The sequence below is a fragment of the Schistocerca gregaria genome, unplaced genomic scaffold (genome assembly GCF_023897955.1).
Source record: "Schistocerca gregaria isolate iqSchGreg1 unplaced genomic scaffold, iqSchGreg1.2 ptg000632l, whole genome shotgun sequence".
Lineage (NCBI taxonomy): Eukaryota > Metazoa > Arthropoda > Insecta > Orthoptera > Acrididae > Schistocerca > Schistocerca gregaria.
Genome location: NW_026062018.1, coordinates 26,038 through 51,245, shown reverse-complemented (window position 1 = coordinate 51,245; position 25,208 = coordinate 26,038). Strand labels below are relative to the sequence as shown.

The 25,208-nt window shown below is 48.2% G+C and overlaps 7 protein-coding genes and 1 long non-coding RNA gene across 10 annotated transcripts; 3 read left to right on the top strand and 5 right to left on the bottom strand.

Annotated features, from left to right (window-relative positions):
- Positions 1-26: 26 nt before the first annotated feature.
- LOC126317457 (elongation factor-like GTPase 1) lies at positions 27-3,829 on the top strand. The gene is made up of 2 exons (XM_049993122.1): positions 27-124; positions 220-3,829. The coding sequence occupies exons 1-2, from the start codon at positions 34-36 to the stop codon at positions 3,630-3,632; spliced, it is 3,504 nt and encodes a 1,167-aa protein (XP_049849079.1). The 5' UTR covers positions 27-33; the 3' UTR covers positions 3,633-3,829.
- On the bottom strand, positions 3,656-5,380 carry LOC126317509 (uncharacterized). Its single transcript, XM_049993182.1, has 6 exons — positions 5,356-5,380; positions 5,170-5,262; positions 4,989-5,091; positions 4,538-4,559; positions 4,326-4,433; positions 3,656-4,069 (listed from the first exon to the last, which is right to left on the bottom strand). The coding sequence occupies exons 1-6, from the start codon at positions 5,378-5,380 to the stop codon at positions 3,656-3,658; spliced, it is 765 nt and encodes a 254-aa protein (XP_049849139.1).
- Positions 5,297-10,222, bottom strand: LOC126317499 (uncharacterized). 3 transcript variants are annotated; one of them, XM_049993170.1, is made up of 6 exons: positions 9,029-9,138; positions 8,770-8,830; positions 8,570-8,665; positions 7,335-8,506; positions 6,867-7,085; positions 5,297-6,695 (listed from the first exon to the last, which is right to left on the bottom strand). In XM_049993170.1, exons 4-6 carry the CDS (start codon positions 7,507-7,509, stop codon positions 5,452-5,454), a joined length of 1,638 nt encoding a protein of 545 aa, XP_049849127.1. In that variant the 5' UTR covers positions 7,510-8,506; positions 8,570-8,665; positions 8,770-8,830; positions 9,029-9,138; the 3' UTR covers positions 5,297-5,451. The 3 variants fall into 3 exon arrangements, with proteins under 3 accessions (XP_049849127.1, XP_049849128.1, XP_049849126.1); XM_049993171.1 differs by having other exon boundaries at positions 8,570-8,830; positions 9,029-10,222; XM_049993169.1 differs by having other exon boundaries at positions 5,342-6,695; positions 8,770-9,138.
- A 233-nt stretch (positions 10,223-10,455) lies between these two features.
- LOC126317471 (uncharacterized) lies at positions 10,456-13,054 on the bottom strand. The gene is made up of 4 exons (XM_049993135.1): positions 12,872-13,054; positions 11,726-12,491; positions 11,541-11,660; positions 10,456-11,471 (listed from the first exon to the last, which is right to left on the bottom strand). Exons 1-4 carry the CDS (start codon positions 12,967-12,969, stop codon positions 10,467-10,469), a joined length of 1,989 nt encoding a protein of 662 aa, XP_049849092.1. The 5' UTR covers positions 12,970-13,054; the 3' UTR covers positions 10,456-10,466.
- Positions 13,055-13,482: 428 nt separating this feature from the next.
- LOC126317508 (uncharacterized) lies at positions 13,483-18,810 on the bottom strand. Its single transcript, XM_049993181.1, has one exon. It carries the CDS (start codon positions 18,808-18,810, stop codon positions 13,483-13,485), a length of 5,328 nt encoding a protein of 1,775 aa, XP_049849138.1.
- A 2,083-nt stretch (positions 18,811-20,893) lies between these two features.
- Positions 20,894-22,061, top strand: LOC126317479 (uncharacterized). The gene is made up of 3 exons (XR_007556687.1): positions 20,894-20,971; positions 21,114-21,403; positions 21,666-22,061. It is a non-coding gene; the product is annotated as an uncharacterized LOC126317479 (long non-coding RNA).
- Positions 22,062-22,541: 480 nt separating this feature from the next.
- On the top strand, positions 22,542-24,782 carry LOC126317485 (YEATS domain-containing protein 4-like). The gene is made up of 2 exons (XM_049993152.1): positions 22,542-23,360; positions 23,499-24,782. The coding sequence occupies exons 1-2, from the start codon at positions 22,577-22,579 to the stop codon at positions 23,738-23,740; spliced, it is 1,026 nt and encodes a 341-aa protein (XP_049849109.1). The 5' UTR covers positions 22,542-22,576; the 3' UTR covers positions 23,741-24,782.
- Positions 23,970-25,156, bottom strand: LOC126317484 (protein MEMO1 homolog). The gene is made up of 3 exons (XM_049993151.1): positions 25,067-25,156; positions 24,894-25,008; positions 23,970-24,747 (listed from the first exon to the last, which is right to left on the bottom strand). Exons 1-3 carry the CDS (start codon positions 25,128-25,130, stop codon positions 23,970-23,972), a joined length of 957 nt encoding a protein of 318 aa, XP_049849108.1. The 5' UTR covers positions 25,131-25,156.
- Between the last annotated feature and the right edge of the window lie 52 nt (positions 25,157-25,208).

Here is a 25,208-nt window from a genome sequence, read left to right as displayed (position 1 = left end):
TTGCTCGGCGCAGAGGGGCCATCCAGCGTCGGAATGCCGGTCGTCACGGTTCGAGAGCTGGTGGAGGTGCAGTCGGACGTCGAGAGAATTCGGAACGTCTGCATTGTGGCCCACGTGGACCACGGTAGGTCGTCGGGCGAGGGGCGGCCGCGCGCGCGCGTGTACGTTAGGGGGCGTGGAAGAGGAGGTACTGACGCGGTCGTTCTCGGGGGACTGCAGGGAAGACGACGTTGACGGACTGCTTGATAAGCACGAATGGGATCATATCTCAGCGGTCCGCGGGCAAGCTGAGGTACATGGACAACATGCCTTGCGAGCAACAGAGGGGGATCACGATGAAGTCCAGCAGCATCGCCTTGCTGCATGAGGAGGGGGGCGCGAGGTACCTGGTCAACTTGGTGGACAGTCCTGGACACGTGGACTTTAGCGGAGAGGTGTCCAGCGCCCTTCGCGTGACGGACGGCTGCTTTTTGCTGGTGGACGTGATAGAGGGCGTGTGTATTCAGACGAGGGTGGTGCTGAGGCAGGCGTGGAAGGAGAGGGTGAAGCCCGTCCTGGTGATCAACAAGCTGGACAAGTTGTGGAGCTTGAACTTGACCGTGGCGGAGGCTTACCAGAGGATTGTGAAGGTGGTCGAGCAAGTCAACGAGGTCGTGAGCGCGCTGTGGATGGAGCAGTTGCTAGAGGAAGACGCCAAGGTGCACGGCGAGTCAGGCGACGGGTCCGGCGGCTCGACGAGGGACGAGGCCTTGTCGGAGGAGCGGCCGGACTCCGCCGACCCGTTCAAAGGTCAGGTCAACTCCTATTTTTCACCCCTGTGTTCTAACGTTCTGTTTGCGTCCGCGGCGCACCGCTGGGCCTTTTCGATCGATGACTTCGTGGAGTTGTACGCCGAGAGGCTCCAGATCAACCGAGAGGCGCTCCGCCGCACGCTTTGGGGCGAGCACTACTTCGTGCCGAAAAAGCGCAAGGTCGTCACCAAAAGGCCCCGCGACGATGCGCAGACCATGTTCGAGATGCTGGTCCTTTCGAACCTGCGCAAAGCCTACTCAATCGCGCTGGACGACGCGCACGTCGCCAGCTCGGGCAAACTCGGCCCTCGCAAGCAAGACCGCGCTCCCCCGGCTCAGCGCGGCGACGCCGACCAGAACAGAAATAAACGCCAAGACGACAACTCGCTCAATTCGTCCTTCGAGGACCGAGTCGAATTTATCTGTTCTCACCTTGGCGTTCGTTTGTCTCCTCACGAAATTCGCCCCGACGATCGTTTAGAGACGTTGATTTCCGTTATGAGCAAATGGCTGCCGCTGTCTCGCACGGTGCTGTCCGCCTCCGTTCGCCGACTCCCCAGTCCCTCCAGAGCTCAGTCCTGGAGGCTGGAGTGCCTGTGGCGCCCGAGCATCCACGACTTCACGGCGGAGGGGCTCGCGCTGCAGAAGCGCTTTCGCGACTCCCTCCTGGGCTGCAGTCGCCTCCCGGACGCGCCGACCATCGCGTACGTGTCGAAGGTCTTCAGTCTCGCCGACGACCGCCGCCGACCCGACTCGAACCGGCAGAAACTCGTCGCCGTCGCTCGGCTCTTCAGCGGGCGACTCCGCGTCGGCGACCGCGTCCACGTCCTCGGCCCCAGGTACGACCCGGCCAACCCGGACGCGCACCGCGTCGAGGCCGTCGTCCCCCAGCTCTACATGCTCATGGGACCCGTCGTCGAGCCCATACAGTTCGCCGACGCCGGGTGCATCTTCGGCATAGGCTCCAAGGACGTCGCCGCCGGCACGTGGAAAAGCAAGGAATTCCTGGCCGCGCCCAGAACCGCCAGGCCCAAGCTCGACCAACCCGCGCGAGCCGACCCCCCCACCGACTCCCCCCTCGACGAAAACCCCCGCGTCGTCCGCCCCTCCCCTCACCCGGACCAAACCCCCACCGAGGCTCACGTCGACGACTCCAGCTCTCCAACTTTCGTCGAGCACATCGTCAAGACGGCCACGCTCAGCTCCGACCCGTCTCTGGCCCCCTTCGGCCCCCTCCTGAGGCACGCGAACCCCATCGTCCGCGTAGCCGTGGAACCCAAGTACCCCAGCCAACTCCCCCTGCTGGAGAAGGGCCTGGCCCTCCTCGAACGCTCTGACGCCTCCACGGAAGTCTACGTCCAGCCCAACGGCGAACACATCGTCGGCGCCCTGGGAGAACTCCACCTTGAACGCTGTCTCGAACAGCTGCGCGAAGAATTCGCCAACATCGAAATCAAGGTCTCCCCCCCCCTCGTCTCCTACCGCGAAACGGTGGTCTGGGACCTCGCGAGGGAAGACGTGCGACTGGAAGCCCTCGAGCCAGTGAAGCTCTGGGAAGGCCTGGAAAAGGAAAAACTCGCCAAGGAGTCCGACAAGCACCGATTCTGCCTCCCCGGCGCGTCCAGCGACCGCCACGTCAGAGCCGTGGTTCGCGCCGTCCCCATCCCAGAAAACCTAACGCGCTGGCTCGAAGAACACCAGTACGAAACCAAAATCGCCCAAAAAATATACGGACAAAACCGAGCTCGACACCGCCAAAGACGCGGCACCCACACCACTCACGACGCGCCCGTCTCAGACGGGTCGGAAACCATCTCTCGGTGGGCGCTCGAACTCCTGAACGAACTCAAATCCTGCTCTCAGTCCTGGGCAGACCAAGCCAACTACATATGGGCCCTCGGCCCTCACCACCGCGGCTCCAACATCCTGCTCAACAACATCCCCGGGTACTCCACCAGCACCCATTGGCAAGGCCTGCTCTCCCATTTCGTCAAGGACTCGACTCCCAAACCTAACTCCAACGACACCTTCTGCCTGACCCTGAGCGAACTAGAAGAAACCGTCCTCTCCGTATTTCAAATCGTCACCAAATCGGGCACTCTCTGCGAAGAACCCATGATGGGCGTCGCCTTCCAACTCCTAAACCTAGAAATCCTAGACCAAGAACCACAACCCGAAGACGACCCCAACGCCCAACCCCCCTCTCACCCAGACGACCCCCTTCGATTCTACTTCTCCTTTCCTGCCCCCTCCGACGACCGCCCACCCGCACCCCCCGCGTCCCACCTCCTGTCCGACCCCACCCACTTCCCTCCCCAATCCATTCTCCCAAACTCTAAACACCTCTCCTCCACCTTCTCCCTCCTCCGCACCCTGTTCAAGGCGTCTTTCTCCTGTCGGTGTCGCCGACTCTGCGAGGCCTACTACCTCGCTCACATCCAAGTGTCCGTCTCCAGCCTCAACAAACTCCACGCCGTCCTCGGCAAGCGCCGCGGACACGTCACCTCCGACCGCATCTGCGAAGGCACCTCCACCTCCATCGCCGAAGCCTACCTCCCCGCCTCCGAGGCCTTCGGGTTCGCCGAAGAACTAACCTCCAAAACGGGCGGCGCCGCCACCGCCCAACTCACCTTCTCTCACTGGGGCATCCTCGACTCGGACCCCGACTTCGTCCCCACCACCGACGACGAACTCGAAGAACACGGCGAAAACCTCGGCGGCCTCTCCCAAAACCTCGCCAAAATTTGCGTCGACCTCGTGCGCAAGCGCAAAGGACTCTTCGTCAAAGAAAAACTCGTCGCCCACGCCAACAAGCAACGCACCAGAAGCCGCAAAAAGTAAAACACTTCAAAAAAAAAACCCCTTTATTTCCTCTCTTCACTCGAGCACCCTCGACGCTTCAACGCCATCAAGATCGCGCCCACCTCCTCTCTCAAAAACTGCTCATACGTCCTCTTGCTGCACGGCAACGGACACCACCTCGCCTGACTGTATAACTTAATGTACCGATCCGCCACCACACCGTCAAACGGAACCACCTTCGCCAACTTCCAAATATACTCTCTAGCCGACATAGAACTCGGCCTCCCCCACTCCTCGCATTCTCTCTTCGCCAAACACTCAATAACCTCCATCGACTTGATCATCGACAAACGGTAGCTAATGCAAAACTTGCTCTCGCGCACGTCAGACCAACCCCAGAACCTCCGCGGTGCTTCCAGCGACAAGTGACATTCAGCGCTCTCTACCACCTTCGCCTTCAACCACTTCTTGACCGCCTAAAGCGCGCGTTTTTCGTGAGCTCGTGTTCAGAGACAGTAAATTCATCACACACGCATGCACACGACAACGCTAACGCCCTGCCGCCACCCAACTCGCCGTGCACTCGCGACGACACCCAGGTACAGGCGATGCCACCGACCGCGGCTTCCACGCCCCACGTCCACCGCGTGCACGTAAAATGCCGTCGTGTCGTGCACTCGGAGCTCGCGGCCTAAACACGCGCGCTTCGCGGCGCGCACACACGATACGTACTTTTGGAATAGACTTGGTGACAAAGACGGACTGATACTTCCTTGGCAGCTGGTCCAAGAACTTGGTCTTCCGCCTGGAATTGATACAACTTATCAAGGCGTACACAATCTTGGCGCGTCACAAACCCCATGCGCGTTTCGCAAGGCCCGAGCGGAAAAAGCAACGTCAGCAATCGAAAAATTCGAGGTTCGGGAATCCACCCGCGCTCGTACGTATACGCAGGCCAAGGCCAAACTGCACAACAGCAGAGACGTAAGAAATGTCATCAGATAGCGAGGATATCACAGACTTCACGGCTGATGCGAAGGAGCTTCCGCATCTTGGTGTGCATAGGATTAGTAGAAACAGGTAAATAATTAAGGCTTACTAAAAACGGCATCAACACGAAAAAAATTTTTGAAAGCTTAACTGTCATACAAGGGTGAGGTAAAGAGGGCTCTCCCTCTTTCGCAAACAAACTTCAGCATCGACGAGGAGTCAAAGAGACCCTTTGACCAAAGCGGTAGTTTTTCTCCCTTGCGCGGCGATTTCTATATAAAGAAACCCCCAGCAGGCGGTGGTTATTTCGCGACGCTTTCGTTTGCGCAAAAGAGCGTTTACTGAGAAGTTTAGGGCCTCATTGACAAGCGGAGATCTGGCCTTTTCACTAGGGACGTGCTGTACCTTCTTCTACCCCGTATGTAGGAGAGGGTACCGCGTTCGGCATTCACTGTTGTGTTTTTTTGAGTTGTCGCAGATAATCTGCGCGCAGTCCCTTTTTCATTTCCTGAGATCGGGAGGCGTCGGAGACAGAGTGGTTAGGGACAGAGAATTTAGATCACGGGCGTTCTTGAGAAGTTCATACGAGCTTTTGAACACGTTGCTGGTGATGAACGTAGGCAATGATGGCGGATGCGCAGAGAACGGATAAAACGAGACCAGCGAGGGAAGGGAGGAACTTTGCCATATGGAGAGTAAAAAGTAAAAAAAGGTCGGGTAAAGAAATTTATTTTTATTTTATTATGTAATGAGAGGGATCAATGTCCGCCACTCACGGAAGGGGAAAAAAAGTACATTGACAAGGAAATAGAATGATCTGCGGAGAGAATACAAGTGTAGGAGGGAGGGTGAGGTAGATGCGACACACTTAAGTAGCCTTAGGTTTCCTTTTGCCGCCGGCAGAGCTATTTCTGTTGTTGAGTTCTGATTTTCGTTCGTCTTGTTCCTGCGGTAATTGAAGGCTGACGCCTCTGTCTCTGGGAGGGGTCTTTTCAAATGCTGAAGTGCTTGATTTGCTATTGGCAGAAGGACTTTCAGGTGGAGCGGCATCACCGGCGATAGCGACATCCTGGGATACCGAACTGTCAGCGAGTTTAACCGGGGTAATATGTCGTTGGCTGGTTTTGTTATAGACACGAGGGGAAAAACTGGGGAACGGATAGGTAGAAGGAGGAAGTTTGATGGGCGAAGGAAGTCCAGGCTTGAAAGAGATAGATTCTAGGTGCCTTTGAAGAGAAATAAGTAGGTAGCTACTTACGACAGGATGCATGTTTTGAAGTAGGCTGAAGTCGATGGAGTCAAAGTTGTCGAAGAGGACACGTTGACAGATATCTTTGAGTTCTGCTTGGAACTCTGGTTGGTCATCGAATATGGGATCAAATGCCACTTGAAGAGAATATGAGATAGTGTCTTTGTTAACGTTCGCCAGGATGCAAGTCTGACAATGAGAGACGATTCCCTGAACTTGTAATTTCTTGGCGAGGACAATCAACTGGGTAGCTTCCTTAGAGTCGAAGTTGACGCCCCCATAATAGATATATCGGAGAAGCATATAGCAGATATCAGAGTGTACCGGCTGAATGACGTCGGGGAAGGTCAAAGGCTGGTCCTTGGGACATACATCGACAAGGTCCGCAAAAATAGGAGATGCATTTGCGATGATCGCACGGTGACATGGGATCACACCCTCAACCGTGACAATAGATATATCGCTTCCAATTCCAGATTCAAATAGGTTTTTGAAATCTGAAACAATTGTGCTTGGTGGAATCTGTATTTCGGTATCTTTCGTCACTGCCGCATTGGAGCACATCTGAGAATACAAGATGGTCTCTTTTTGTAGCAAAGCCACATCCCTCAGCTTCTCTGTTAGAATAGGGTTCATAATAAATGCTTCGTGATTTCTCACTGCGAAATTCATGCACACGTCCTCCGCCTCCTTCACATTTAGTCTGTGCGAATAGTATAAGGCGTCATAAATATTATCTAAAGTTAGCAATAGACCTAGATGCTTCTTAGACATCTGCTTCAATCTTGGAATATTATGATCTGTTGACACTTGAATCATAAAAACCACTTCCACCAAGGACAGATTCGCGAAATTTGCCTCGTCTAGAAAAAAATCTGTGTCAGGAATGCAAAAACACTATAACACACTAAGCACACAGAGTTGAGCCTATACCAATCCTTTTTAACTCCCAGAATCTACATCACATGTCTCCCTCTCTTAAAACATCGAACGTCTCCAGTCAAGACAAAAAACCAACCTCCTCGCATGCGTACCACTATACAAATACTTTACCAGCTCTTTCAAAAAGCTAGCTTCATATTGCTTTGACTCGTAAATATAAACACCATTCTTCTTGTGTTTCTTGGTCAAAATTTTCGATATTAAGCCCTTGCACCTAGCTTCTATAACATACGTGTGCGCGAATATCTGGTCACCTGATGCATTTATCAACATATTGAAATACTTTCCATTCAACAAGCTAGCATGGCCCACTTGATCCCATCAAAAAAAGATTTGGGTCAGTTATACTGCTTTTATCTGGTTTTCTCTCGAAGAACTACCAACTCGGTTTCATTGATTCCTAGAAATACGACTACGATCATCACCCTATTTCAAAACCAATCTAAATCGTAATAATTTGCCCGATTGCTAATGCTCCACATTTTATTCGGTCCGAGTCAAAAGCTTTATATGATCTGTAGGTCCCTCTTCTCCGACACAAGAAGCCGTTACCCCCGTACCTTTAGGTGGCCATTTTTGTGCAGAACGCATATCTGATTCTTGCCCCACGGATATTTTATTTCCTCCCTTAGACGTCTCTTCGGCACCTTGACTAAGTAGCTTTCTCTGACTCTGCAGCAGCTGAAGCTTTTTTGCGTTCTTGGAGTTGATTCCTTTTTGTGACATGATTCCCATTGGCCGGGCAAAAACTATAGAGAAAATATCTCAAATCGGCGTTTTTTTCAATCTTTCTCTAAAAAAAAATTCGTTCTAAATGCGCAAACCGTTAGGGAAATGTTCGATACTTTCCCCCAGCATCCAATCCTCGTATCACTCAACAAAAATGCTTCCGCCAAGCGTTGATGACTTTAAATATGAGAAACCAATACATTGTTTTGATAAATCCTCTATTCTATATATAGTAGGCCGATGACATATATAACACTGCATACATAGTTTATGTGTGTATATAAAATCTCAATACCCCTGCTTCGCGACCGTTAACCATTCTCACGTTCATGCCATCTGAAGATACAATGTCGATATGAAGGCTCCTTGCACATACAAGAACAAGACAGCTGTACTAACTCTTGTCTCAAATGGTAGTTTTTTTCTGCTGTGTATTCTAAGATGTCCGTTGACGAACTCTACCCTCATTGAAATTCATTTTATGTATTTTTGTGCCAAGAAGCACACCCTTCTCCCATTCATCTAGATCTAGACACTTCCTTTCTCTTGCATTTTCCCATATTCTCATTCTTCATCCTAACTCTGTACAATACCCTCTATGGCACCCTATGCATTCACATGTAAAAAACGCGCGCGTACACCCAGTACGCCCTTACCCACCAACGCATAGGTATAGACATATGAGATACATGTGCATTCCGTCTTCTCCAAACGGGCTCTCTTCCCCTCTCATTTTTACCTATTTATGCAGGGTGCGTTCGAAGATATTCCTGATAGTCGAAAATACCATTTCGAATTGGCAGCATTGACATAACGCTGTTCATCTGTTCATTGTCTAGTCTGTCGCCCTGACACAAAAATATGAACCTCAGTGTCGACGTATCCAACTTTCCACTCCCATTCTGATCGTAAACCTTCAGTGCCTCCATCACTGTTTCAGTTGTATCTTTGTGTACCGTCTTATTCGTCATTATATCCAAGAACCCTTGAAGTGTTATTGGTCCTTTTATCTCGTGTCAATCCTTCTTCCTTCACACATTATCGTCATTTTCAATTCTTAACGTACCATTTTTCATAATTGTATTTAACTCTGCGCTTGTGTAATTCTGTCCTAAAGCGCGCATCAATTTTGATAATTGGCTCGTGTTTGTGATCTTGCCACCTAAAAATACAACAATATATATCTCTCTTATCAGCAACAATTCTTCTCTTCACTACCACATGGTTATCTTCTATCATCATCCCCAAAATGGTTATTCGAGTTACCTTTAGCATAACTGTTGAATTCTCCTGTATAAAACTCTTTTGCCTCTTCTAGTCCAGCATCCTTGCGGTTTAACACATAAACCAAGGTAAATAGCAGCACCGCGTACCACCCAAAACCGCTAGTCAGTGCTTCGCTAGTCATACGCATTTTCTCCCAAGAAACACAATTTAACTCAAACCTGACTAATAATCCTACCTAACACACCACACACATCACTTATCCACAGAATATGTCTCTACGCATCTAAATCTGACATACCATCATTTTGTCGTTTCAAACACTAATCTAACACTCTTATCTGTAAGCCAAAAAATGTAAATAAACCATGTTCCAATTTTTCGCAAAAAAACAATTTATCCGCTATCTTCACTTTCTCCAGTACTCTATCCCCTCTTCAACTATTCGACTAAACTTCTAAACATCATGTCTTCTAGCATGTCTACTATCCCCTATCTCTCGTGCATGAGGCAGTATGCATATTTTGATATACATCCGTACTTTCTCCTTTCGTACACATAAATACGCATAGCCCTCGCACATACTTCTTGTATTCACTTTTTTTCCTCTCTTCGTTGTAACTCGAAAACATCTCATCAATGCCGTTCAACATTCTCGCTTCTACACTTACTCCGCCCACCACCATCTACTTCTTCTTCTCTCTCTAGACATGCATTCTGTCCCACACCACATTCAGAAACTTGCAACGCCCTTCAAGATCGAAACACAAATTAAACGACCCTTGAAAGGCGTCGACCTCCTATTCAAATACAAAAATTACGGAATCGGCAAATCCATCGCCCGAAAAAGCTGGCAGAAGCACTGCTCCGATCCTTCTAGCCCAGAATGCTATTGGCTTATCACACGTGTCAAACCAAAAAGAAGAGTACGTCACTTGCACGCTAGCGCTCACCCTCAAAAAGCTATAGTCCCAATTCCTCCTTTTCAGTCAGGTAAAATCCTTACTCACTCCCAATTGTCACTGACACGCTTACTTACTTTTTTCTGGTACTCCTTTTCAACACCTACTTCAACTACTATTTTCATATATTTAGGGACTGGCTAACAATCGCGCGGTCGCTTGGGGCATACTTACTTGGAAGGGAAAATTATATCATTACGGAGAAGAACGAAAAATTCATGGCCTTCAAAAAAAAAATTGGAAAATTATAGATGACTCGCTCATCTTTCACAAGCAATTTATGCCACAACTAAGTTGTCCTATGCAACAAGATTCCTCATAGGATGTAATTTATGTTATTCCTTCTTTGTTAGGGCCACTTTACGATAAATAAATGGAAACTTTCAATTCACTTATTACTTATGTCTATCCTTGATGTAAACACCTTTTAAAAAAACTATAATAGCCTATTTTAAAAGCTATAAACCAGATAATTTTGCATTATGATACACAAAGTAGTAAGTGGTGTTCATAGGTATCAAACGAATAACATTATCTACAATTTTCACAATATTTTTAAAATATTCAAACCAATTATTTTCGCTATTATGATTTTTGAAATTTAATTTTTTTAATTATATTTTTATAATAATAATGCTTTTTATTAATGTTTTTTATTAACTTATTAGTTCGTTCAAATTTTCTATAAGCACAGTAATTGATTACAAATCTCATAAATTAAAATATTCAGTAGTATTCGAATCAAAAAAAAAAAGTGTACACAACGTATTATCATCTCTACTTTATTTCATTTAAGATTTGCATCGCTTTAGTCAGTGACTTTATCTTTACCTCAAGAACATTTTTTTCAGCTTCTACGCCTGATATACTTTCATTCAGAACTTCTTCATATTCACTACTTAACAGCCTTATTGGCATAGATGCTTGTATAAGTTCTATAGATTTATCCACTAGATATAGATTAATAGTTTTTGGAATGATATCTGTGATGCTTTTGATGACTATTTTATAATAGGCAAATATCAGGTTCACTAGTTTATCAGCGTAAAATTTAAGAAGTTCTTTTCTTTTTACAGCATTTGAGAGAGGTTTACTGTCACCAACAACTGGTGACTTAGCATTTTTTTTGTAGTCTTCATCCTCTTCAGCGGAGCTGGTGTCATTGCTGTCGAGGTAAGTAGTGCCTTTTTTTGTCCTTGGAGGAGCTTGAGGTTTAGTGGGTAGTAGGTCATCTGAGGAGTTGGTCAGAGCCAGTTCAAAGTTTTGTTTGGAGGCGATGAAGTCTGGATGGTCAAAATTAATGTATGAATGTTCTATAGTGATTAAGTTATTGACGAGTTCGTAGCAGGGAGTACGGCACTGTTCGATAATATCGGTAGAGATTCGGATCATTTCTTGATAAATGCGTTCATACTTGACGATTTTGCTAGGTTTGAGGCCATTGATAATGGAGATGAGCTCTGAGTAGACGAGGTCGACACAGGCGATGCAGGGCTTACGAAGTAGGTTAATACGGCTTTTGATGAGGATTTCGAAGGCGGATTTTGGCAAAAATAGGATAGGAAATATGCCAGAGGCATTGCGGATGGTTTCTAGGACTTGTTCTCTGGGGATTTCACAGATGGAGTCGGCCATGTTCGCGAGGCTGGAGGCGAAGATGTTTTGAAAGATATAGTTGATACGACCACCGCCGTAGATTTCTTGGGTATTTTTAGGTTTGAAGATAACTTTTTGGTAACGACGGTAGAAGTCATTTGAAAGAAGGATGACGATTTGGCGTTTCTAGGAGGAAAACAGGCGTCAATGAGTTTATGCACCGACATGAACGTGTGCACGAAAGGAGAGACGTACATCGCTGACAGATTTGGTCTCGAATGAATATGAACTGAGTGCTTGCCTGGTATCGATGAGTTGCCGTTGGATGGTAGCGCGTATTTTTGGGAGTTGCGTCTTGATAGAGTTGTTAAGAATCTGCGAATGAAGGAAGGTGAGAAAGGGTTTGATTGGACGGTTCGAAGAAAAAAAAAGGACCATACGTTAGAGAGTGCAATAGAAAGATTGCGAGTGCCACATTGATGTTGAACGGATTTGTACGCAGAATGAGTTTTGAAGTATTCTTCTTCGTGCTTGAGGGATTCTTGAATAGAAACATTTTTGATATTGTCTCGTTGGCTGCGATTAAGGACTGCATAATATCCAAGTTTGAGCCTGAAGAGATTACCCTTGAGGATTTCTAGGGCATCGGTCCCGGCATCCATTAGATCTAGTTTTGTGATAACGCCGATGGTTCGATCTCCTAGGGGATCGACGGTGTAGGCGAGTTTGAGAGCGTCGCTATTAGCCAAATCGGTGTTGGCAGCGGAAACTGCAAGAATAATGGAATTCGGTCTACTTATATATGTCATGATCATGTTTCGAATACATTCTTCAATGTTGGCAGGCTGATTGCCCACGGGGACTTTGGCGATTCCCGGAAGATCGACCAATCGTAAGTTGACCACGTTGGGTGAAAAAATTTTAAGGACAATCTCCTCACTTGATACAGTTTTATTCGATCCGGCAATTCTCATCGTTTCTTGAGAGATCTGCTGTTTGATCTGGGCAAAATCGAACGTCTTCTGTGGGATGTGAGCAAACTCTCCCCATTCGTTGATTGGCGAGTCGCTGCCGGGCTTCTGGGCAATGTTCGGGATGTTATGCAGCTGAATAGACAATGGGCAGCGAGTGACAATACCAGTTCCTCTTGGGAGAAAATCCCGTCCAACTAAATTCTCTAACACACTGCTCTTCCCGCTCGACTGGCTACACAGGTCATTAAACAATAGAAGTGCGTAAAATGAAAGGCGAGGCTAAGTCAGCAATACATCTCGAAGCACAGTAAGAGCAGTAACACGGATACGTCCCACACACGGATTAAATACAAATACTAAGTGAGCACGATTTCACCACGCGCAAACAGCGCAACATATATAAATGGATGATTTATACATATGTGTCTTATCTATTTTATGCACATTCATACGTATAGAGAGGTGGGGTGCCTTTAGCGACGTAATATTTTTTGGTCGTATTTTGTGTGGGAGACCCCCGCGACCTTTCATCTCTGAACAAACCCCGTCTTATAATAAAGAAATTTTGACAAAAATAGAAGCCAGGTGAAGCTCTTGCCATGGCATTCGTACCTTCCTATAACCACTATGTTTGGTAATTCTACCATCTCCTCCCCAATACTGCTCAGAACATCATGGGTCTTGTTGATACTTGGAATCAGGAGATCCATATTTTTGAACGCCGCAAACAAAACAGAGGCGATTCGTCTGGCTTCGCGACTTGGTCAACGTGCAATAGTGGCCGAAAAATAATAAGCTTTAGGACACAAAAAAACAGCTGAATTGAATTGCGGTTGTGATGTTTATAATTTCGTCCACTAGCCGATGTTGCGTCACGTCATACAAACAGAACCTTGGGACGTTGCTCGACGACGGACAGTGGGTTTTTTTCAAATAAGCTTTAATAAGAGTGTGTGAGGCGTGCGGTTTTGGACCGATGTATAGGTTGTACACGGCAAGAGACAACCCGAACCTCGCGTGCCTTCCCTAATTTTTTGATACAAAAGTGGAATCAGAAGTGGGGTTCGGCTCTTTTTCTCTTTGGTTACTGGCCTTCGCGTGTCGAGGGGAAAAGCTGGTCTGCGCAGTGGAATCCGCTTTGTCGATTGGATTTTCGTGGGCTGGCAAAGAAAGAACAAGCCGAGTTCGAAACTCTTGACAGGTTTTTCGCCGTAGAAGGCTTTTCAGTCGGTAGAAGTTGGGCATGTTGAGTGGTGACGCGATGCTTCTTGGCTAGAGGGCGCGTCGAGTTGGACGGCGTACTCTTGGTCGAGTCCAACATAGGTGTCACTGATGAGGAGGAGATGGACGAGGTTGACGGGCTGCGGGGTTTCGAAGTCGAGGTACACGCGTCGCCGACTGCAGGTAGGAGAGGCGTTAATATGGGTGATTTTTTTGAGTGCGAGAAGTTGCGTTTTGTCGGACGAGGACAGGGCGAGCCACCAGCCGTCTTCTTTTTTTTTTGGGAAGTGGGGGGCGTAGACGTGGCAAGGGTGTTTCGGGTGCGAGCGGTGGATTTGGACGATTAGTTGGTAGCGAAGCGGCGGCGAGGGAGAAAGAGAAGAGGAGGACCAGCGGAGATGGATGACAGGCCAAGAGCCGAGAGCGGCGTCCAGCGAGTTTGAATCGGACGCAGACAGGTGTTGCTTGATGGTTTGAACGATATGCTTTGCGTGGAGGAGTTGAGCGGGGGAGCGTATGTGGTGTTTGAGGAGTAGTTGTTGGATGGGTGGAGAAAGGAATCCGGGGAGAAGCGACAAGGGAGGTTGATCGAGCCAACATGCCTGCACACACATTTGCAAAATGTACATGCATTTGAGTGTGGTGAGGAGCCATCCGGAATGCGCGGAGACGTCGATCATGGCTTGTAAGATACGGGTGAACTGATCAAAGACTTGTTTGGTGTCGGTGATGAAATCGGTGATAGGAAGCGGCAATCTGGACAGATGGAACTGGACAAGCAGACACGCTTTGAGGTGCGGGTCGGAATGGAAGGAGGAGAGGTTGGAATCGAAGTCGGAGGGGGACAGACGGAACCTGGAGCGACGCAGCATATTAGAGGCGATGACGACGTCTTCGTTATGTCTGACGGGAAGTTCGTCATACTCCTTGGCGCAGCATGCCAGACAAAGGATGGAGCGGATGGAAAGGTTAGAGGTGAGGCGCAGGGAGAACAAGTGGACGGTGGAATGAGAGAGGTAATAGTGAGAGGCGATTTGTCCAAGGAAGAGGGGCCATAGCGAATGTTGACAAGAAGGGGAGTCGAATAAGAGATCTTCTTTGGCGAGGTTGGAAGAGGGGAGAGGGGGGAAAGAGTTGAGATCGTCGGAGAGGGAGTCATCTGAAGTGGGCGTGTGACTACAGGAAATACATCTAGAGCGTTGGAGTTCATCACAGACTTGGTGGACGACGTCTGAGAGATATCGATTGAGTGAATCAGGAGAAGTGTCTGAGAGTCCATAATAGTTTGGGTTTTTGAGAAGTCTTCTGAACCAGAACGTCCAGGTGAGATATTCGACAGCGTCTTGCTTGGTGCGGACGGTGCCGGCGACTATTTCTGCGTTAAGGTGGTCGTGGAGTGCGGATCTGAGTTGAGACTCGACGGGAAAAGCTTCGTACAGGAATTTCGCGTAGAAAGGTTTTTTACTGGCTTCAACGAGGACGACGGCGCAGCCGTGCGTGTCGAACTGCGGTCTACCGGCGCGACCTATCATTTGCAGAATGTCGGTGACGGGGTAGTCGATGTAGCTGTGGGTTTTCGCGTCGAAATATTCCGTGCCTTTGATAACGACGAGGTGGGCGGGGAGATTGATGCCCCAGGCGAGCGTGGCCGTGGACACGAGAACCTGAATGGCGCCGGATCGGAAGAGCTGTTCGACGAGCGATTTATCGTCGTCCGTGAGTCCGGCGTGGTGGAGTCCGATGCCATAGGAAAGAGTGTGTTTGAGGTGTTCGTCTTGGACAGCCTGAACAGATTGCCGGAGAGCGTGGTCGTCCAGGTGGAGGAATCGTTGGGGCTGGTCGGATTGGGCGCACAGACTGATGAGGTCGAGAGCGGTGAGTCTGGTTTGTCGTCTGGAAGAGACGAAAATGAGCGCTGGTTTGGTGGGTGAATAGGTCTCTATGGCCTTGAAGGTGGGTCTGTTCATGCTGGCCATGCGAGGGCAGTAATGCCTGCCTGGGAATCCCGCGAGGTGCACCTGACACGGGACGGGCCGAATGGAGGGTTTGAAGTTGTACAGTCCAAGAAGGGGATCGATGTCGAGCCAGCTGGTGAGGTCGTAGGCGTTCGATATGGCAGTAGATAGAGCCAAGAAGCGGATGGGTGTATTAGTGAGCGTGGAGACGAATCTGGTCCTGGACACGATGGCCTCCAGGACGGCGCCACGTTCTTCTCCGAGGAGGTGGATTTCGTCTATGATTAGAAGTCCCACTTTTTGGACGTAAGGTCTTTGCCGCCAGCGCCTGCTGATGCCGTCCCATTTTTCAGGGGTGGTGACCACGACGTCTGCGAGGGTGAGAGCTTGGGAATCTGGCGTGTAGTCGCCCGTGAGCTCGACGACTCGCTTGGCCGGCTGGAGGATGCGAGCAAATTTGTTGGTCCAATCGACGAGTCTTTCTCTGACGAGTGCCTTTAGAGGTGCGATGTAGACGACCTTGAGGTGCGGCGCCTCTCGGAAGAGTCTCAAGGTGGCGAGCTCCGCGACGAGCGTTTTGCCGGACCCCGTGGGGGCACCGACGAGAAGGTTGCGATTGGTGTGGTAGGCGACGAAGAAGCACTGAGTCTGGAGTGGATTGAGGTAGCTGAGGGACGGATAGAGTTGCGCGACCGGCCACGGCTTTGGGCGACAGAGTGCGCGGAGCGGGAGGGGCTCGCAGGGAAGCAGAGGGGTATAAGGACAGTGTTCGTCTGGAAGTTTCAGGTTGGAAAGATTGATGCACATATGAGCTTCAGAGTGAAGCCAGCGGTCCGAGAGAATGCGGACGACGAGTTGCTCAAGTTTGATGGCGTCTTCCAAGAGGATGGTGCAGGTGATGGGTGGGAGATGGTGTCGTTGCTGTTCATGAACGGACAACAGCTGTTGGTGATAGAGCGTGGTTTCGCATATGTCGTGGACGAGAAGCCAGGCATGAAAGACCGCTCCGTGGACGGATTTGTCCCAGTGGAAATCGACGGAGAAATTGACGATGAGTCTGAAGACGGTGCGGGTGAGAGGCTGCAATTTGGCGTCTAGGTTCATGAGCGGGAAAGTGCGCGCGGCTTTTTGGACGCGAAGGGAGACGGGCTTTTGCGCTAGGAGAAGGTTGGAGATGAGCGAAAGAGAGTCTTCTCTGAGTGCGGAGATAGGATATCGTTTACCCTCTAGGACAGAAAGAGAAGATGCAGGGATTAGGTTGGCTAGTTGGGCGAGTGGGTGTCTTGTGATCCACACTTGTTGTTCGAAGGATTTGCAGAGATTGAGAGCATCGACGAGGATATCGACGGACTTTTGGGCTATGTGGGACTTGAGCGCAACCTCGAATAGGCCGCGGAGAATGCGATTGGCGCTTTGAGAGATGTATGCCAGATCCGAGTGCAGAGAGGGCGAGCGAACGAAAATCCTGCATATGTGCACCTGGATGAGCAAATTGACCTTGGAGGAGCTGTGTGCGACGCCGCCGAATGGCGACAGGGGACAGTGTGCGTATATTTCTTCGAGCTCGTCGATTTCTTGGTCGCGAACGCGGATATTCTTGAATTCGGATGAGAAGGACACGAGGTTGAGCAGTTTTTCGAGGGAAGAAGGAGTGGCCTTGTAGTGTTGGATGAAGTTGTCTTTTAAGGGTAAAGCGGACGTCTTTAGATCCCCCGGAGCGACGGATGGGTCTAGAGAGATCGACGGGTCTGGAGAAGAAGATGCCTGCAGGGCTTGTCGGAACAAGTCCATGGTTTCGTGTTCGATATAGTAGTGAGAAGCTATGCGCCCGAATTCGGTAGGATGGATTTGTTGCGTGATCGGATCGAAGCGGACCATTTGACACCGGTCGAGCGTTTTTGCGGCGTGCAGGACGAATTCTTGTCTTGCCTTGAGGAAGCTGGGGTCCTCTATGAGTTGGACCCAAGGGACGCCATACGCGAGGGGGTTTTTGGCGACGCGGACGGCCAAGTAGGTGTAAGTGAGCCATTGAATGGCGTCTTGAAGGTTGGAGATGGTGCCTAGAACGACTTCGGCGTTGAGGTGATCGGCGAGTCGACTGATCAGCCGGGACTCGACGGGCTGGAGGCGACACACAAGTCGAACGTAGTTATGGAGTTTCGAATGCGAGGTGATGAGGATGCCTTCTGCGCTTGTATCGAATTGAGGCCGTCCGGCTCGGCCGAAAATTTGAAGGACGTCGATGGTATCGAGATCGTCTGGAGCGCCCTTTTCTGGCTTGTAGACTTGAGTGCCCTTGATGATGACGGTGTGAACTGGGAGGTTGACTCCCCAGGCGAGGGTGGTGGTGCAGACGAGGAGCCGGACGCATCCGGAAAGGAAGGCGCGTTCGACGAGGTGGCGATCCGCCGGGGGCATACCGGCGTGGTGAAAGAGGACTCCTCTGGAAAAGAGCGCGGAGAGACAAGGGAACTTCGAAGAAGCGAGGGCCCTTCTGAGTCGCGTGAAGGAAGGGTGGCTATCTTGGAGATCAAGAAGGTGGCTGGTGGCGTGAGATGAGGCCGGCTGTTGTTGCGGGTCTAGGGGGTTGTTGTCGTTCGAGGCAGAGTGAGAGGCGAACATGTCTAGGATAGCATAGGCCGTTTGAACTGTGTCGTTTCTGGACTGGACAAAAATCATGACTTGATGCCCGAATTTCAAGCTTTCTACGGCTCTTTGGTAGCAGATTTCGTTCATGATTTCTTTTTCTTCGGCGCTCGATCTGCTTTTGACACCGATAAAAGTCTGAGACATGGGAACAGGGCGGTACTCCGGCCCGAAGTGGAAGCAGGCTCGCCTCGGTACGCGGAGGAACGTGGCAACGTCAGGGTAGTTGGCGAGCGTGGCGCTTAGGGCGACGATGCGGACCATTTTTTGGGTGAGTTCAACTTGTCGGAGGGTGCGCGCGACAATCGATTCGAGGACGCATCCTCTCTCTTCGTGGAGCAGGTGGACTTCGTCGATGACGAGAAGTCTGACGAGGAGTGCGTGAGAGTGCTCAGACGCCTTGCGAGTCAAGATGTCGTACTTTTCGGGCGTCATGACAAGAACATGGACCTTGCTGATTTCTCGCTGAGAGAGTTGCGAGTCTCCGGTGAATTCGCGGACGATAAGGCGAAGAGAGGAAAGGCGCTCGGCGAAAGACGTGGCGATTTCCGTGGCGAGTGCCTTCATCGGCGCGAGATAAACAAGCTTGAATTCAGACGGGTCGAATGAAACAGAGGGCGATTCGGAATTCAAGCAGTCTTGATCGGGGACCAACTGTCTGATTTCCCTAAGCATGGCGAGCAAGGCGACGTTGGTCTTGCCTGTACCCGTCGGCGCACACACAAGCATATTGGCATTCGAATGGTACGCGATATCGAATACACGGGACTGAACGATGTTCAAGCGCTCGTGAGATGCAAAAACGGGTCTAAAGAGCGGCGGAAGCACCTCAGAGACCAAGAGGCGAGACGCCTCGTCCTTCGCCGGCCTCGGCGGAACCGACGAAAGCGGCATGTGGATGATGTCACAACGCCTCTCTGAACGGAATTGGAGATACTTTGGAAGACCTGGCAGATTCGACGCAGGAACGGACTTGTTCTTTTTCTCTCCAGTAGACTCGACGGAAATGCTTGAGATAGGGCGAGAAATTACATGGCCATGCGGCCAAATTATCTGAACAAGCTTTTGCTTCTGTAAACATAAAGGGAAATTTGAAAATAACCCATCTAATACCACTTTCTCATCAATGACGTCAATATTTTTATAGCAAAACTCCGCTGAATCAACCGCGTCTCCACTTTCTGATGTCTGCTCAGCCTCCCATACCTGGCACTTGGCCGCTAGTGATCTCAGCTTCTGTACTCTAGATTCCAACCTTCTCATAGCACTCTCTTCCCCTTTGTTATGCACCACCACTGCACTCTCTTTGTATTGATGTACCCGTCCGGCGGATCCTAACAGACTGCCTAGCCTTGTCGCCTCCTCCAACAATAACTTTGACCGGTTCCGCACCGTGGAATCCACCAAATCTATTCCCTTCGGACCCAAAAAATCAAAAAGAGACTCCCTCAATGTCTGCGACGTCTGATCGTGCGAAGCAACCAAAGACATGATCTGGTCTATCACCTCTCTCGAGCTCGCTCCCATCGAATCGTTTTGTCGGCAATAATCCTTCACCAGCTTCTCCAAATCGGCCAAGCCAAATTTAACCCTAGAAGACCTCTCCGAACTACCCGCCTTGGGCCGTCTATCCGATGAGCAAACGCTTCAAAAATGACAAAAGTGTCAGTTGCCAAAAAACTGCATTGTACCAGACCAGTGAACCCGTCTTCTAAAAGCACACGTACCGACTATCTGTCTGTCTATCTCCGTCCACCTGCTTCGGCACTCTGCTCTCTAACTCATCTAACAGCAGAATCCAGGGCTCTTTCTCTTCGCTGTATGGCTCTTTCTCTTCAAACGCCAACAAATCCCCTATTCCAGTCTTTGTGAATAGCTTCCCCATGGGAAATTCAGACTCGCGCCAAAACAGCGGAATCCGATGTGATAAAATCTCAGTGCCACCTAATTGGTTTTCTCTAAATTCTTTTAAACCTGACCTCTCTTCTGTCGCTGCTACCTTCTTCCATATTTGCCCCTTCTTCTTCGGTCTAGCATTACCTTCCCCTCTAGGCGCTTCTGCAATCCAATGTCTGAACAATTCCGCCGCTCTCATCGCCTCTCTGTATCGCTCCTCCTCACATTCTACCCCCAGGTACTCCTCTAACTCCTTTCTCTTTTTTTCCTCGCTAACTTGTGTGTCACGTGATAAACGCAAAAAAGATTCCGCCACATACAAACTCTGATGATCCCCTGCACTTGGAGGTAGCAGATTGCAGCATATGCGCACCAAATCTCTATAAATCGACTCTGCACGGCCCAACTCTCGACCTCTCGACTCCCTCACAACTCTGTCCCATGTCGACTTCCCGTCGCCCAAACCTGTATACCGACACCTATACAACGGATCTCTAAACGATAACTCCTTCCGCCCCCTTCGTCGAGGCAATTCCACCGTCTCTCGGTGAAACTCCAGTTCCTCGTCGGTGTACATATTGTCCATCCCAGTCAAGTGGACTCGGAGCACCCTAGTCAACTTCGGCTCCTAATTCGCGACACAACTCATTCAAACCCGTAAGTCCGTCATTATTGCATAAGAATCAAAAAAACACCCGATACAGTCCTTCTCTGCACACACCCATCTAGACGGTGTCCTCATTCGTTGACAAAACAAGGGGATATCTCATGCCAAAAGCACGCAACCTACCTCTGGCATCAAAAAGTCCATCACGTTTTAACGCCTCTCTTGTACAAGCACTGCACCCGAGGATAGCTTTCTTTCCCTCTGCTTTTTTTTTTTTTTAAATTCGAGTTGTACCACAAAATACAAAGACATCTCCTTCGTACTACCGCGATACACTCTATATCACCTCCCCGCACCCTCCTTTAGCATTTTGGATTCGGCGGAAATGTACGCTCCCGTGAAAGTATCCATTTACTATGCACCTACTCAAGCGAGGCAATATTTCGAAAAAAGCCCTCGCCCTTTCTCCCCTCTCCTCTCAAACCGACTCAGCGACGCAATGCAGAAACTTACCGCACATCTGAACCAGCCAAGCCCTAAATCTGCAGGGAGAAAAAATATCTGCTAAACATTTCCGTAAAGTCTGTCCTCCGACCAACTTTCTATCATATGAGTCTTGCAAAATTCGCCTCGGACCTGAAGTCCATCCCAAGTGGATGTCCTATTGGTCTCAAGACGAGGGTGGTCGCGAACCTGCTACGCGAAAGAGGGCATCTAACTCGCCCTGAACTATACGAACTCATACCTAGAGAGATCATACCAAGCAAGTCTAAACTAACGACCATCCTGAATATCATGGCAAAAAAAAAAAGAATCAAGGTACTTTTGACATATATCTAAACGCCTTCTTTCTCTAAAAACATTCAACAGTTTTTCGTTGTGGCTTTTTTGCGCCGTTTGAAATTCAGCATCGACACAGAGCTTTCACGAAATTTATGCCACATATTTATCAGTGAGGCGATTGATTGCACATTTTCATCAAGCTTTCCCTGCTTTCCTAGACTTTTTCGTTTGCTATATCTTTATACTAATGGAATTTCGACAATTCTGCCAACACTTCTCACTCCTCTCAATCTTCTAGGCCTTCTTATCTAGTGGCTCGCAACTGGGAAAAGATCACTTCGTTTATAAACTTAATCCCACTCATCGAGATATCAACTTCCCAGACCTATACGGTTCTACTCGTCAAAAGGCTCATCTTAATTGGATGCTGTCAAAAGATAAAACAGGTGCTCTGAAATATGTTGTCGAAAAAACTCCAGAACCAGCCAATGCAGACCTCAAGCTCATTCGTAAAAAACTCGCACAACTGAAAAATACAATCTAGTTTGTATAAACTGTAAAATGAGATATTCCTTAGCACTTCGCTCGAAGAGTCTATGCTCTTCAATTTACGTGTGTACTATCCCAATATTACTATTCAATAGATCGCTCTTTTTACTTCAAATATCAACAGAAAAAAATAAAAATGCGATGCGTGTCCAGCATCTTTCTATACCCTCATATACCAATATGTTTATTTCACAAAATTTTCTCCACTATTTTATTATCTACAGATGCCATTCTCAGCTAGAAGGAAATCAAATCGCCAATAGTGCTCGGCGAGTCATACCAGCTACGTTCATATGCAATGTAGCTTTAATGAACGAAAATAGTATTAAAATTTTTCTCCTTGAAATCAAACGTTTCTTATGATGCTATGTGCAAATTGTCGCCAGAGAACGTAAAAAAGAGGTAGGCCGAGAGGAACGCCGAAGGGCGCAGAAATTAGTATTTCTATTATTTTCAGAGTTAAGCAAAAGAGAGAGTAGCGCGTTTCAAGGAGCAAACGGAATGTCCCCCTCGGTACCAAGATGATTTCGTGCTCAAATAGATTGGGATTGATCAAAATTGTGCCTATTTTAAAAATCAAAAAATAAGTTGCCAGATTTACACAATTCCTTGACGACTTTGAATCAGTTACGCGTTCAGCCTATCCTTTTTAACGTATGAATGCATCAAGTTACCACTTGCTCAACACCACATAACATACCTCGGTCAGTTTGGAAAAATGCCAAACATAGGATAGGTATCACCATCGAAAAGGAAATTGTATATGGAAGCGAAGCTCGGTGCTTACCTAGCTACTGCAAGACTATCTATACCCCTAATATAACCTCTTATCAAATGTCAAATAATGAACAACCTGCTTCTTCTTTTTCTCAAATACAAACCGGTTTGGCACCAGCTCGTTCTTATCCAACCCCATCATCTCTTGGCACTATGCGCACCCCCTATGAAGGAGCTCAAACGTTCGGATCTTCAAATAGCCCGCATACGGAAGCCTTGGGAAGTGCTATGGCGGCATATCATCATTCAAGCAGTGGCGCACAAAGATCAACTACACATAAAAATACGCATAGATGGCGCATTTATGTTCGACCTGCTCGCGACGGCGAAGACATTTCACACTTTATCAAGCAGGTTGTCTTCATTATGCACCCTGGCTTCGTCAAGCCATACTACATATTGTCAAGTCCACCATATCAAGTAGAAGCAGACGGATGGGAAGAATTTGAAGTAGTCATCATCATCAGCTTCGTCGATCCAAATGAAAAACCTGTTAAACTCTTTCATATGCTCAAGTTGTTCAATCCGGATGGATCTTATCCCAAAGAAGGGGGAGCGGTTATTTCAGAGCGCTCGAGTCAAATCACGTTCACAAATCCAAGTGAGCCAATTTATAGAGTATTGTTGACAAAAAAAAAACAAAGAGAGAAGGCAACTTATCAAAATCGTACGTGTTATATATATTATAACGCAGACAAACTAGGGCAATTTTAAATAGCCATTCGAAGACCGAATTGCAGGGTTCGCAATATGTGACTGACACAAACTTGTTGTGAATTTATACAATTGATACATTATGTTTCAGAGAATGAAGAGAGGGTATTGGAAACAATTTTGAGGGCTTCAGACAAAGTCAGAAGTCAAATCGACCTGCTAGCACGAGAATACGAACAGGCTTCACGTCGCTCAGTGGAAATCAGGAAGGAAATCCAGAGGTTGTTATCTAAGGAGAGAACCACTGATACAGGGGAGATTTTTCAAACTAAGACCACAATAGACGTTCCTAGAGGTACTTCTAAAGATGTGGAAGGTCAAATGCCACAGTAGAAAAAAAACGGGTACAAAAATTGTCGCGAAACGAAAATATAAAAAACCAAAACAGAGGGCCTGAAAGAGAGAGAGGTGTTATGTATTACAATCGCAATACAATATGAAAGAATCACTTCTCTACTTCAGGTTCGAAGTAGTAGAAGCTGCGTTAAGACAATTGTCAGCAACGATCAACTAACAGCTAGAAAGAGTTCTGAGATGAGATATATTTGTATTGACAGTAGTGTCAAACTTGACGGCTTTGGCAATCAGAAACCAGCGAGACAGCATAGCTGACAGACGTATCTTCATTACTCATGCATTTTTTCGATTGCTTATACTGAATGAATTTGACATTGTATTTATTCTTGGCGTATTTAAGCGTATTGAGCAAGATAGAAATAGGATACCGTCCACAGATGGTATTTTTGGTTTGATCCAGATAATTGCGAAATTCGGTGTCGTTTTGATTTTCGATTGCCTCGAAGCTACGTCGATCCAGATTCTCGATGAACTTGTATATTTCCTGTCCGTCTTCGCTCCGGTAGAATGTGTAGTCGAACGATTTGCCCCAATGGCAAAAGTCAGACGAAATCACGAAAAAGTTATCTGCGTTATCAAAATAGGGCGCAAATATTTGGCCATATTTCAAGCTCAGAGAACTTGGAAGCGACCCGACCATGATTGGGATGAGCATCACCGGATGTGCCTTGCGATTTGTGCAGTAGTAGATGAACGGCAGGTGCATTTCTAAAGAATGTTCATGTAGTTCCGACGATTTACTTAGGCGTTTAAAATATTCAGGAAAAGAGGATTCAAGATGCGAGATCAGCTCAGAATCCAGTGGTATTGGGCCAAAAGGTGTATCATAGGCGTTCACCATCACCGAAGGTAGCATACAACCTCGAAATGATTTTCGATGACTAGGACCGAACAAAAAGATCCGTTTGATCTGAGAATGCATCTGCAATAGTTTGCAGTACCCAAATGCCGCCGTAGACCCACTATACATATATCCAGCATGGCTATGCAGATTAAAAAAGGGATTTCATCGCTCAAATTAGATAAATTTCAGAAGCACATTGCACGTACGACGTGCAACTGGCACATATGTGTGTAACGACTTCATGTAATAGATTTTCGTTACACACGCAGGTTGGGAGATACGTACGGTCCTATGATTGCTCTAATAGGACCCTGCTGCTCTTTGGCCCCTTCGGTTCGAGTATTTTCTTGCGCCTCTGCATCCTCTATCCATTTCGACAATTGTTGCCTCAGAATTTCGGCTGTTTTCGTTGGTAAGTCTTTGAGAACTTGACACACGAAACATGAGGGAATACGTACGATCGCCTGAGTACCAGCTTCCAGCATAGTAGGCAATTCGAGTGTCTTCCCTGAGAGGAGACATGAACACTCCCTAGGTGGAGTTATATGGTCGTTTTCTGAACGATAAATATAGAAAAAAGAGTGATTTGTTATGTGTTTT

Coding starts and splice junctions, on each gene's coding strand:
- LOC126317457 (XM_049993122.1), top strand. CDS start 34: ATGCCGGTCGTCACGGTTCGAGAGCTGGTGGAGGTGCAGTCGGACGTC. Junction 125..219: donor TGTGGCCCACGTGGACCACG/GTAGGTCGTCGG, acceptor GGGGGACTGCAG/GGAAGACGACGTTGACGGAC.
- LOC126317509 (XM_049993182.1), bottom strand. CDS start 5,380: ATGTACTTTTTTTCCCCTTCCGTGA. Junction 4,434..4,537: donor TGGCCTTGGCCTGCGTATAC/GTACGAGCGCGG, acceptor TGACGCGCCAAG/ATTGTGTACGCCTTGATAAG. Junction 4,070..4,325: donor TCACCAAGTCTATTCCAAAA/GTACGTATCGTG, acceptor CGCGCGCTTTAG/GCGGTCAAGAAGTGGTTGAA.
- LOC126317499 (XM_049993171.1), bottom strand. CDS start 7,509: ATGGGAATCATGTCACAAAAAGGAATCAACTCCAAGAACGCAAAAAAG. Junction 7,086..7,334: donor ACAAAAATGGCCACCTAAAG/GTACGGGGGTAA, acceptor GATGGGATCAAG/TGGGCCATGCTAGCTTGTTG. Junction 6,696..6,866: donor GGTAAAGTATTTGTATAGTG/GTACGCATGCGA, acceptor ATTTTTTTCTAG/ACGAGGCAAATTTCGCGAAT.
- LOC126317471 (XM_049993135.1), bottom strand. CDS start 12,969: ATGGATCTCCTGATTCCAAGTATCAACAAGACCCATGATGTTCTGAGC. Junction 11,661..11,725: donor TTTCTATTGCACTCTCTAAC/GTATGGTCCTTT, acceptor CTTCATTCGCAG/ATTCTTAACAACTCTATCAA. Junction 11,472..11,540: donor AGACCAAATCTGTCAGCGAT/GTACGTCTCTCC, acceptor TTTTCCTCCTAG/AAACGCCAAATCGTCATCCT.
- LOC126317508 (XM_049993181.1), bottom strand. CDS start 18,810: ATGCTTGTGTGTGCGCCGACGGGTACAGGCAAGACCAACGTCGCCTTG.
- LOC126317485 (XM_049993152.1), top strand. CDS start 22,577: ATGCATCAAGTTACCACTTGCTCAACACCACATAACATACCTCGGTCA. Junction 23,361..23,498: donor GAAGGCAACTTATCAAAATC/GTACGTGTTATA, acceptor ATTATGTTTCAG/AGAATGAAGAGAGGGTATTG.
- LOC126317484 (XM_049993151.1), bottom strand. CDS start 25,130: ATGTCTCCTCTCAGGGAAGACACTCGAATTGCCTACTATGCTGGAAGC. Junction 25,009..25,066: donor AAGCTGGTACTCAGGCGATC/GTACGTATTCCC, acceptor CAACGAAAACAG/CCGAAATTCTGAGGCAACAA. Junction 24,748..24,893: donor ATTAGAGCAATCATAGGACC/GTACGTATCTCC, acceptor TAATCTGCATAG/CCATGCTGGATATATGTATA.